This window comes from Phaseolus vulgaris, chromosome 7 (assembly GCF_000499845.2).
Source record: "Phaseolus vulgaris cultivar G19833 chromosome 7, P. vulgaris v2.0, whole genome shotgun sequence".
Taxonomy (NCBI): Eukaryota; Viridiplantae; Streptophyta; class Magnoliopsida; order Fabales; family Fabaceae; genus Phaseolus; species Phaseolus vulgaris.
In genome coordinates, this window is record NC_023753.2 from 35,226,657 (window position 1) to 35,239,065 (window position 12,409).

At 34.2% G+C, this 12,409-nt stretch overlaps 2 protein-coding genes across 3 annotated transcripts; both read right to left on the reverse strand.

Annotated features, from left to right (window-relative positions):
* Positions 1-1,237: 1,237 nt before the first annotated feature.
* Positions 1,238-1,549, reverse strand: LOC137829431 (uncharacterized). Its single transcript, XM_068636233.1, has one exon. It carries the CDS (start codon positions 1,547-1,549, stop codon positions 1,238-1,240), a length of 312 nt encoding a protein of 103 aa, XP_068492334.1.
* A 2,159-nt stretch (positions 1,550-3,708) lies between these two features.
* On the reverse strand, positions 3,709-11,521 carry LOC137830341 (transcription initiation factor TFIID subunit 12). Of its 2 annotated transcripts, none has more exons than XM_068637620.1 (9): positions 10,863-11,521; positions 10,628-10,768; positions 9,459-9,959; positions 5,695-5,769; positions 5,131-5,209; positions 4,990-5,054; positions 4,849-4,884; positions 4,436-4,624; positions 3,709-4,048 (listed from the first exon to the last, which is right to left on the reverse strand). In XM_068637620.1, exons 1-8 carry the CDS (start codon positions 11,349-11,351, stop codon positions 4,490-4,492), a joined length of 1,521 nt encoding a protein of 506 aa, XP_068493721.1. In that variant the 5' UTR covers positions 11,352-11,521; the 3' UTR covers positions 3,709-4,048; positions 4,436-4,489. The 2 variants fall into 2 exon arrangements, with proteins under 2 accessions (XP_068493721.1, XP_068493722.1); XM_068637621.1 differs by having other exon boundaries at positions 5,691-5,769; positions 10,863-11,515.
* Between the last annotated feature and the right edge of the window lie 888 nt (positions 11,522-12,409).

Sequence of the window (12,409 nt, forward strand, 5' to 3'; positions counted from 1 at the left end):
TGCAATTGTATTTTAAATTCTAGAATTTATAAAATATTTTTTAATATAGAAAATACTTTTCAATCTCTAAAATTCAGAATATAAATTTGTATTCTAAATTATAAAGTTTGGAATTTTAGAATCCTAAAATAGAAAAAAAAAAGTGAATAAAAAAATGGTAAAATTATCATTTTATGTTTTCTATAGGAAGAAATTTTCCGTAAAGAAACGTAATAGACTACCGGACCCCAGAAAGGAAAAATATAAATAACCCAATTTTTAAAAAAGTTTATACTGACAATAAGATAGTTGTGTCTACTAAATCAACCAAAAATGTGTGATTTTTATTGTTGTCATTAATTTTTGCGTCATGTGTTTTTATTTTTGTGAAACACCAGAGTAAGATAAATGGACAAACAAGATAAAATTTAGGTTTAAAGTGGATTTAATATTTGTTACAATTTAATGTGATTTCAGTATTCTGTTTTTAATCTTTACAAAATAATTTATTTTTTACTTTTGTAAATAATTAAAAAATCACGCAATATCTTCTAAGTTTAAAATACTATATATGTGTCAAATATTATTCTGTTAAAAAAAATTACATTGATTTATAATTTTAACAAAAACGGAGAGTTGAGAAAAAAAATTAAGGAATCATATTAATTAACTATTTGCTAGAAATAGTGTGAGACTAAATAACATATTAAACTTAGCATTTAAAGTAGTGTGATACTAAATAATGTATTAAACCTAACATTTAATGATAATAATGTACATTCTAATCTTCAATCCAATTCACTCCGACAACCCTTGTAAGATTCTTTGAAACACTTTTAAGAGATAAAATATAAACAAAATTAAATCTAATATTTTTATAAATTAAGAATAGTTTATTCATAAAATAGTTGTAATCTAATTCTTCTTCTTTTTATCAACGTTTCAACCATAAAGGTTGATGTTTGTAACACATCCCTCTCATTTCTCTCCCTTCTATTTTAAACTAAATATATCTTATACAAAAACTTCACTACAATATGTGTTCTCATATTCAGAAACATTGAAATTCATAACCACTTTGAGTTCATGTATCATGCATCTATCCTTCTGAAGACTAGCAATTGGCACAGAAATTAAAACCGTAAAATGGTAAATGGTTACATTATAAGAAGCTTTTTCCATGACAAAGTTTTACCTGTAACCTTCATTTGTCACAGCAGAATCTGGGGTTGAAAAAAACATCCCACAGTGGAACATTTTATGATCTATTGGTGAAGGGGTTAATCTTGATAACTAGGCCAGGGAAAACATCATCAGGGTCATGAATATGTGGGTTCTCTTCAACAATATAAGGATCTCCACATTTTTCACTGATTGTTTGAAGGGTCTCTCCCTCACGAACCACGTAAATCTCATCACACACCTTGTTGTAATTTCTGTTCTTGACATTCTCCTGAAACACCTGATTCGTAAAATCTCTTGTGTTTGACTCGCAGCTACTCAACACCAGCATTACTGCCACAAACACTGCACAATTCCATGAAATCTTCTCTGCCGTTGCTGCTGCCATGTCTAAGTTGTCAACAATTTATGCACCCTTAGTTGGTTTTTCAGCTTCTTGATTGCAAAAGATCCCTCTTAGAATGCCAATGGAATAATATATTTGGTTTTAGAGGAACATATATGTATATATAGAGTAGCATGGATATAGATAAAATGAGAGGTGTTTCCTCAATAGTTTGTTGTTGGAGTGGTAGAGTTTTATGTGGGGGTTGAAATGGCACCTTCAAGAAAGTAGGTAATGGTTAAGTGCACAAAGGGTATGACCCAAAATTTAAGATGGGAAAGAGTTGGTTTATCTGCTTTATTAAATGGGATGATGGTCTTGGTTTTGACTTGTTTGTTTTAGGGCATTTTTTTCCTTTTCCCTTTATTATGAAAGACTTAAAACCCTTTATGGTATATGTGTCAGCAAACTAGGACAGGTGCCCCTTTGATTTGAGAGAATTTGGAATATTAAGATCATTACGGATGTCACAAAAGGTTGATGCAGAAGAACTTTGTAAGACATGATTAAGGTTTAGTTGAGCAACTGAAATGGCTGATAAGGGATGATTGGTGATCTTAAATTGCAATCATCCACCTGTCCTTGAAGCTTTTGGTACACATTTCATTCATGAACAAGATAAACTGATTTTTGGCTGTATAAATAACACCAACAATTCTCGACCAATAAGTGTGCATGGATTGACTTCAAAAACCGCAAAATCCTAAAAGTAATTACCTACTACGAACAACCTGTGGTTGACATCCAATAATTACTCAAAGTAAAATGTTTTAATTGTTATTCACGTCACAAACATTAAGACTGGAAGATAATAGTAGCTGACTTAACATACATTTAGATATATACAGCATCTCCGTTTATTTATAGATAAGTAATATTTTTCACAAAAATAAAACTTTTAAGTGTTAATTTTATAAACAATTATTCTATAATCAAAATTAGAGTTTTACTAATACAAATTTGCCCTGCAAAAAAATCACAAGAACTTAATGCAGACCATTATTTAAAATTTTAATTCTAGTTATATGTAAAACAGCAATAAAAGTAACTACATCTTTTTTAATCTATCGTTTAAATAATTAAGGGTTAGTGTAGTTTAATATTATCTTTAGCTTTTGGTTTACTTTGAAAATAGCATTTTAAGGTTGCCCAGTTTTACTGTGACATGCATATATAGTTGTTTTTCAGGGCAAATTTTAAGCATTGACTTCATTTAACAAAAGTAATCACCTTCGCAGATGCTTTCTTCACTAAGTTATCCATTAAATAAATACTAACAGATAATCCTATAATCTTAGGCATTATTATAGAATAAGCTTAAGATTTCGATGTGCAATTGACTGACACGAAATCTACCTAGAAGAAAAAGATAACAGAATGAAGAGCAACGTGAATTTCTGTGATGAAATGCGATTCGCTCGGTTGATGTTGATGAAAAGCGAAGGAAGAAAAGTAATAATGAAGAATGTTGACTCATTCACCGTACAAGAACAAGGTTTTGTGTTGCTTGTAAAGCATCTTAAAAACTTGTGAAAGGTCGAACCCCCTAATTATGATTAAGGTTCCTGGGAAATAAGGATTAATTTTTATATTGCGATTATAAATTAATTAGAAATTAATTAAATGTGATTTTTAAGATAAATATTACAGAAAACAATAATCCTCAATGTGTTGTGAGGTGGACACAAATTAAAATGTTTCTGATTTTTCTCATTTGTCATTTATGATTATTCAACGTGAAATTCGTTCCACACTTAACTAAAATTTTAGAGTATAAATTGTAAAAACTTAAAAAAACTTCTGATTCTCTTAATGGAACTATATACTATACAAAGTTAGATCAAATTACCAGTTAAGTTCAGTAGATTGAATGTTGGTATTACGCTACTCAATAATTTATAATTATCTTCACATTAATTGTATTTACAAATACAATTATATCAATAAAACATATTTGATGCAATGTATACTTGTAAAACATACAAAATAACAATTATTTGATTATCTTTCAACCATTGGATATATAAAGTTCATATTTCATATAAATTTATTATATAAATATGTACTTTATATACAGCCAATGTCAAAATCACTGCAGAAAGACGGTATTTCAACAATTTTGAAAATGGGTGCGGGAAATAAAAATGAATAAACAAAAACTGTTAAGCCACAATGCCACGGAATTTCAGATGGTGTAGGAAATGTTAGCTTACAGGAAAAGTGATTGCATATATATTTCAGGATTCTGTTTGCATCTAAATTAGAAAGCTGATCGGAATAAAAAATGATCCAGCCTAACCAACCAATGGCTCTCTTACTATTATCAGTACAAAAGAATAGATGTTGCTGAAGCCAATTCTGCTCTTTCTATTCTCTCTTTTCGGTTTTCAGATGTAAGAATTCATATGCATCGTGACACCCTTTACCTGGTATTCTGCAATGCTTCTGAGTTCGACCATTGCTCAGACTACGCAACGTGCACATGGAATGCTCAGGAACAGCCTGAAAATAACTATCATCATCCTCAGGAATCAGGGTCAAAAAATTAAACGCATCACTCCATGCAACAATTTGGTGCTAAGTGGGATACAACTTCAAAGTTTAAAGCATTTCTAGGCATTCAATTTCTGAACAGTGAATGACAGATATAGGAATGCCTAGTTTAAAGTTAAATCAAAGTTGTGAATTTCTACCATCTTCCTCAGGAATCAGGGTCAAAAAATTAAACGCATCACTACATGCAACAATTTGGTGATAAGTCTGAAACTACTTTAAAGTTTAAGGCATTCAATTTGTGAACTGTGAAATGACATGTGTATGCCATTTTGTTCACGATGCAAGATTTCAAACAGGAATACCTGTTTAATTTATATAACGAAGTTCAATTACCTTCACCAAAGTGGTTCCTCCATTACTGTGTAAAGCATAAACAAAGCGTGCATCCTACGAATTTTTTAGGTTTGGCGAGCCAATGATATTCATAGGTGTCTTTGCCTGATTACCCTTTGCACTACCAGAAGCCTGGCCAGCAGAGCCCTTAGCATGTGCCAACTCAGTAGCTGTCATTGATTTCTTTATCTGCCAAACCATTACAAATGAAATAATATATAATCACCATCATCACATTAACAATAGTAACAAAAAAAGGTCAAGAAAATAAAGAGTATATAGGAATAGTAAGGGTATTGCAAAAAGTCTACCAACACGTCTTCATGCTGGCAGAAATGTGCAATCACAAGAAACCACTAACAGATATAACAACTGCCAAAATAAGAAGAGGAAGAAAAGAGAACAAAACTTACAGCTGATAGACGCTCCTTGTGAATATCACTTGTAATCTGCAAAATCATCACAAATTCCAAGCCAATAATATGAAATTCAAAAGAGTACAAACCAATTAATGAAAAACATAAAGATGCAACAAAGATTCAGATCATTCTTACCTGTCTTCTGTAGCTTTTAATCTCATCACCGCCAAATCCAGGAAGTGTCATATTCCAATTTTTCTCTGTATAATATGTCAATAGCGTTAGATGTGAAATCTGCTGACAATTAAATCTGAGAACAGAACTTTAGTAACTAACCAAGATGGAGAAGTATGTCCTTTGCCTCCAAAGTTGTCGATTTCCTATGCTTGGCCAATGAACAACCAGACCTGATTATCTATTTAAAATAGAGAAAAAAGAATGAATATTACTGAAACAATCCAAAGAGTAAAAATGTAGGATAAGAAAATTATCTAAAAGAAGACCAAGAACAATTGAGAACATAATTCATTTCTAAAGAAATTAATCATCATCAATAAAGAGAAACAATTATAATCATTGTTCACAAGTAAGCACCTTCTAAGAACATGTCTTTTCGTATTTTTTTTTATTTTCAAAAAACACATCCTTAAAAAGCCTTGGTTTTATATACAAACACAACACAGAGGGAAGGAATTGTCGTACACTAGGTTAACATCCGTGTAATTCTGAAGAATTAAAACACCTGACCATTGATTTAAATTAACCTAATGGCTCAAAATAATGTACTTTGCTGAAAAGGAAAAATGATGAGTCCTAACATTAATAAGGAGAGAGACAGAATAATTTTATGAACTTGCAAAAGTGAACAATTCCATCACAGACTAAAATGTAAATACCCACAGACTCAAGAAAATTTTCTGCAATGTCCACAAGAATATCTGCAACTTCAGGATCCAACTTCTCCAATGGATCTACCTGCCAATAAAGCATAAATGTAAATATAGGGAAAACAACAAACATTTTTTGGGAAAAATAGGGCTGTTACAAGCTTTCCAAATCATTTAAGTTATGAAATTTGAAATGCCTCAAGCCATACCATCTAATGACCAACGTCAAATTGTAAATTAAAGTAGAGCTATATTTTTGCGGAACTAAGTGCTTAAGGTATCATCTATTGAGAAACAGAGGGCAATGGCAACTGTAAGCAGTTGAGTAGTTCGGGGTAAAAATTTATGATAACCATAAGCTACAACCAATAGAGAATCAATAAATAGAACACACCCATATACTGGCATTTTTTCAGCTGAATTTCAGGAAAATAATTGGTTTTTCTGTGAAAGCTCTCTTAGTCTCAGGAAGTTGCAAAAAGAAATAATTTTCTCAAAATAAGCAACTTCAATCACACACTAGGTTAGGCCAGTGACTTCAAAAGAATTGACCTGCATATAAGTTCCTAAATTCAGGTTACGTTTGGTTTAGTTTGGGGTGCTCCATGCTCAAAAGTACGTCAGAACATTGAAAATTTGTCCAGAAACTTGGGTGCTCCATGCTAAAAAGTGCATCTGATCTGATCATTAAAATTTCATTCGGAAACTCAGTTTCTTAGAAGCAAGAAATAACTCTAAAATAAAATATAAAAAAAAAGGAGTTTCTTTGGTATGCCATAGGAAAACTCCCACTTACCAAACCAAATAAAGGGCCACTATGGCATACCAACACAAACCATATCAGAAATATCAGGTCAGAAGCTTTGAAAGCAGAAACAGACATGGCTAAGAAACGGCAGGAGATGATCCATAGAGCAGAATTCAGACAGAAGCTTTGAAATCCTCTCTACAAAGTTCAAACATGGAGGGGATGAAAGTGTGTATGTGAATGGGAAGGTGGAAGAGATTTGGATTAAGCCTCTGCTTATTTTAGTAAGCAAATCCTATCTGCTTATATACGTGATTACTTTAAAAATCACTTATTTGAAAAACACTTAATTAAAGTTTAAACAAACTAGACCAATATGGGTAAGAACTTATGGATTTTTGAAACATGGTTCTCAAAACCAGACCCATGAGCCCAGCTACAATAAATGTATCCAGATTGGGAACAATTGCATTGCAGATCCTATGACATAGCGTGTAAGACCAGTGATTTCATTCCATTCTTACAGTTGCAATCCTAGCTGGTTGCAGCACAGAAGGGTGGTAACGGAACTAGAGCAATCATGAGATCCTATGAGTATAATGGCCACACTAACACTGATAAAAACAATCAATTACTAGTGGATTGCAGTGTCTCACTCCATTCGATAAAAGTCTTCAAATGTTGTTGGAGATAGATCAACTGGTAGTGTAGGAACAACAGGTGACTCAACAACAGATACCTAGGGAATATTGAGTGAACGAGAGGGTTTCCTACGCAACTTCCAACACTTATCCAGTGTATGTCCAATGCAGTGACAATGATCGCATTTTGGATGGTTTTTATAAACACCTTCATGAGAAGGTCCAGAATTATTACTCAGCGATGCAAAGACAGTGTTTTCCTCTGCAGACAAAGTATGTGTCTCCGTGTTTATTTTCTGAAGAATACAAAGCAATGCAAATGATGCAGAAGTCGTAGTAGGGTTTACTAGTGATCCCAAAATCTTATCATAGGTAGCAACATACTCTTGTACCAAGCCATAAAAGCCCAAGGTCATAAAGAACATACTGCAGTTCTCATGTTCCTTATTCACATCTGCAAATGGTGGAAGCAGCTTATTAAAATCATGTAAGGCAGCAAGCCGCCCATGATAAGCAAGCATAAAGGCAACGAGCCTCACTCCAAACCGATGCACACATCTCATGGGGATGGAAAATAGGTTTGAGTGAGATGTCAACAGTGGATTTAATAACACTATAGTGTTGCATCAAGTTTATCCATTGTTCTTGATTTTCTGTTGGAACGGATTCAGCAGTGGTAGTGAGATAGGATTTCTAGCCTAACCCACTTATCCATAACATGATTTCAGAAGCCCAAGTGGAATAGTTAGACCCATCTATCTTCTCAGTACTAACAATATGGTTGGAAAATATGGGAGAATTTGTTCTGGAGATTGACGATGGAAGACATTTTTTTTTCTAGAAAGCTAGAAAAAGAATAACCTTAATAGAGGGTAAAGTAGATCAAACTACCAAACGAACTTTGATGGACCCACCACCAAAGTGGTAGGAGCACACAAGAGGTAGCTTGGGCAAAGGTTGGTCAAAGAAAAAAGAGGTTGCTAGAAACTTCACCAAAAAAACTCGCTAGAGGCAACGCAATAAACACAAACCTGTGAGAAAGATTTGAAAAAAACATATATATCCTTGAGAGACAACGAGTCTAACAGGCCAACACGATTTTGAAAAAAAAAAAAACTCTAGATACCATTTTAAACTCTAAGAAAGAGAGAAAAAACTAAGCTAAAATTATGTTTCTGACCCAACACAAGTGCTTTGTTTATATTGAGAAAAAGGAATTAATCCAATAAATAGAAGAAATTTTATATCCTCTAATAACAAAGATATCCAGCGAATTGTGTTTATGTTCAACAAACTGGTGCGGTGAGCATGGTTCAAACACGAGTGGTTGAATCCTATATTGTTAGAATTCCTTGTATCAAAAGTCTTCCCAACAAGGGGTTACAGGTAAGTGTGTCCCGTTGTGATAATAACGGCGTGGCGGTACAAGTGGGTAACCACGCTTGTGCAGAAGTACCAATGTGGAAAAAAACTCGCACTTGAACGGTTGATTGTTAGGATTCCAAGTGAGTTTGTCCCACATTGAGTGGGAATGTGTTTCAAGAGCAATATAAAAGAAAGAAGACTCACATAGTCAATGCCTTAATGATTTGGGTTAGAAAAAACTTTCTTATATGAAATGTCCATGGCTCATTAGTGTCGAATCTCCTCGGCGTTTTCCCACAAAAAAAGCCCAACAACATATATAATCTAGATATTCTTAAATATATAGGATCAATTATTTATTTCTGTCATCATAATAGCTACTAAGAATAATATACAACATGCATACCTAATTACTAGCTAAAGTGGTTGTTACCTTGCATAGCTCCATTTAGACATTAAAACATTATTATAACCTTGATTCCAAGTTCCAAGTCCTAATACAACTTCTATAACATAGCACAAATTATAAAAGCTAGCCCAAGTTATCTTAAGAGCTTTAAGAATTTGTAAGCCACCATCCAATTCCTTAAACATCTAATGTGGGACCTGGGGAATTATAAAATTTCATAAATTATGAGAATCCATGAAATTCTTTAGAATTAAATCAGGAAACATAGAATGGGAAATGATCAAAATGATTAATGCAAGTCCGTTGCATGTTAAATATTTCTCTTTAGTCAAGGAATTATAAAATTTCATAAATTATGAGAATCCATGAAATTCTTTAGAATTAAATCAGGGAACATAGAATGGGAAATGATCAAAATGATTAATGCAAGTCCATTGCATGTTAAATATTTCTCTTTAGTCAAGAAATTCATACAAGTAGACACCTTCAGCATACCTACAAGGACCAATAGATCTGGAGAGTTCCACTCCTAACTTATTGAACAATATGTTGTAGAAATTAGAATATAAGCCCAGAAAATCTTCTATGGAAAACAAGAAAGTAGAACACTTCACCTGATTGACTAGCTCATGGATACTTCTTTTGCTGAGAATACTATTACAAGATTCCTCGGTATCTACATTTGTCAATCTACTTTGACTCCCTGTTTGAACTGCACTGGTTTGTGCCGCCACAAGAGATGAAGGTTTCTGATTTCCTGGTCCCTGTAGCCTAGTAACCTGTTGCTGGTGAGGCACATGATGAGGAGCCCTGGATGGCTGAACTTGTTGCCCGAAATGCTCTTGTGATTGATTAGACAAAGATGGTTGTTGTTGTTGTTGTTGCTGCGAAGATATCGGTGTGGATTGCTGTTGTGGAGGAATATGTGACCTCTGCTGCATTGATGGTGGGTTCAATTGCTGCCTATAAGCTGTGGATGGCAAAGGAGGTTTCCCTAGTGGTCCAGATGACAACCATGGCTGATTAAGTGACTGCACACTTTGTGATGCACCTTGAGATGGAGTAGCAGGTGATCCCACTGATGACGGTCTCATAATACCATGACCTTGGAAGCTCTGAAGAGAATGCAATGAATTACAAAACTACCTACCCTTTTTCCCTCAAAATATGCATGTTGCAAGAAAAGCACGAGCATTACAGCATGACACATGAAAGTGAGCAAATCTCTCAGATACACTTAACTAATGATATGAAGAAATTCTCAATATATTTTAAATCTTACACTCTAACAAGTCATATTCCTTCACCACCCTTAAACTAAGGAGAACACTCTTCCTTCAGGCAGAACCAAAACCTGCTATATTGGAAGTCTAAAGTGCATTCAAGGATCCCACATAAGAGTTGATATAAAATTCAGCCGATGTCCAGATGATAATATAATTTCATATGGAAGGCAAAACAGCAAAATTCAACACTAATTCATAGAAAGGACCTAACTATATCACTATATTTCTAAACACATTCAACCCAGCTTAAGTCAATCGGCCCAAATGTTTTAAGAAACAGCCCATGACAGAGATTTCAGCCACAACTTCAAGGTTTTAATTTAATGACCACGACTCGATCCCCATTTTGGTCATATCGGCCACATTTTTTCCCGCAATATCAAGAAATGCCACAAAAACACAAACGCGATTTAAAGCCTTAAACGGCGCAAACCCTCTAACTAGGCCAACACACAAAAAATGCAGAAATGGGCATAGTCAAAAACATTCACACTAACTTGTGAACCACCAGGTTGAGTATTCGGGGCAGAGGAAGGAGGTCTAAGAGACGATTGCACGGGTCTCTGTTGATGAGCAGCGATTCCACCAGGCCTCATTTGAGACCCTAACATCCCCATTCCTTGCACGGGCGTTCTCACCTAAGCGTAGTCACATTCATATACAAGAAATTGCCCTAGTCAAAAAGCAGGAAAACATGCATATCCAAAATAACGAAAAGATGCATAATAATACTTGAGAGGTGCTTGAATTGGAGGCAGATTCTGCGACATTGACTCCAGTTCGGCCCAGCCCGCCAAAGTGTTGACCGAAGGAGGATGAAAACGGAGGAGAGGGGCTTTGGTGGTGCGCGGGCACACCGATTGCCATACCGCCCCTCGGCGCTGCGGCGGCGCCGGGAGCGGAGGCAGGCGGAGGAGCGGAAGAGAAGTGCTGGAACTGAGGCTGCGACGGCGGCAAAGTGCGGTTGAAGGACTGGGGAGGGCGAGGTTGGGGAGGCGTGGGAGTGGGAGGTTTGGGGTTCGGGGGTTGGTTCTGGCTAGGGCCTGGGCTTGGGCTAGGGCCAGGGTTAGGGTTTGGGGAAGAGTGTGTTGGGGCTGAGATAGGAGGAGTTGATGATGTGGAAGATTGAGGTAAAGGAGGGGATGATTTTGCTGGTTGAGGTTGTGAGGGTTCAGCGGCACTCCGGGCGGTGGCGCCCGTTGCCGGAGCTTGAGAATCCATCCAGAAATGAGAATGCAATTGAAATTTTGAAACAGAGGAATGTCACTGCCTGAACGCGCTCTGATATTGCTTGAAATTTACATGATAATGCGTGATTGGTAAGTTGGGGGGGTACGCGAGAAGAAAAGAGAAACTTGAAAAGAAAGAGTAAATACCCAAACAGCTACATCAAAGATTGGTGAGCTCCTTATTAAGGTTTTTAAAACAAAAAAAATTCATTGATTAGGGAGAAATTCATGGTGTTTTGTTATTTTACATTTTTGTTTTTATAAATAAGAATAAATAATTAAAAAAAATATTGAACTATTGATACCAAATAAAATTATAATAAAATAAATCATTAAAATAAACTAATTAATTTAAATTTTCATATAATTTGTTTTTATTTATTTATTTTTAAATATAATTTTTTATTTATTAAGATTTGAAAATAAGTTTTTATTTTAATTTAAAATTCATTTAAACTCTAATTTATATCTTAAAAATTATGTCCATGTCAGATTATTTTTAAAAATTTACTTTACAAACTATTTTTAATTAATTACATTTATTACAAAATTTTCATTAACCTTCTATGTCTTCTCTTTAACCCAAACAATCTTACAAAATTTTCACTAACCTTCCCAAATCTTTCTTTCTCTTTTTTTTAGAAGTAGAAAATGAAAAAAAAAAAAAAAATAGGTAAATACTGCAATTTCTTGTAGATACTGCCTGATGTAAACAAGAAAGTATGCAAGAATATTTGAGATAATTGCATTTGATGTTAAACAAAATTACAAGTCTTTGTGTTTTAAAAGATCAATTGATTCTTGATATAGTTGTTTTCAAATGTTGCTAAAATCACTGTGTTTTCGTATTTATAAAACTAACACATTGAATAGTGAGTACAGTGTTTAAGTTTATTTGGACAAATATGAACTTAACTAATATAGCTGTTTCTTTTATGTATAATTATGCTCTTACAGCATGTTTTGGATTAATAATTACGATGAGATATGCTAGATTGTCTTTTGCTTAAAACATATATTATTAGAAGGTTTACATGATCACTTCTTCAA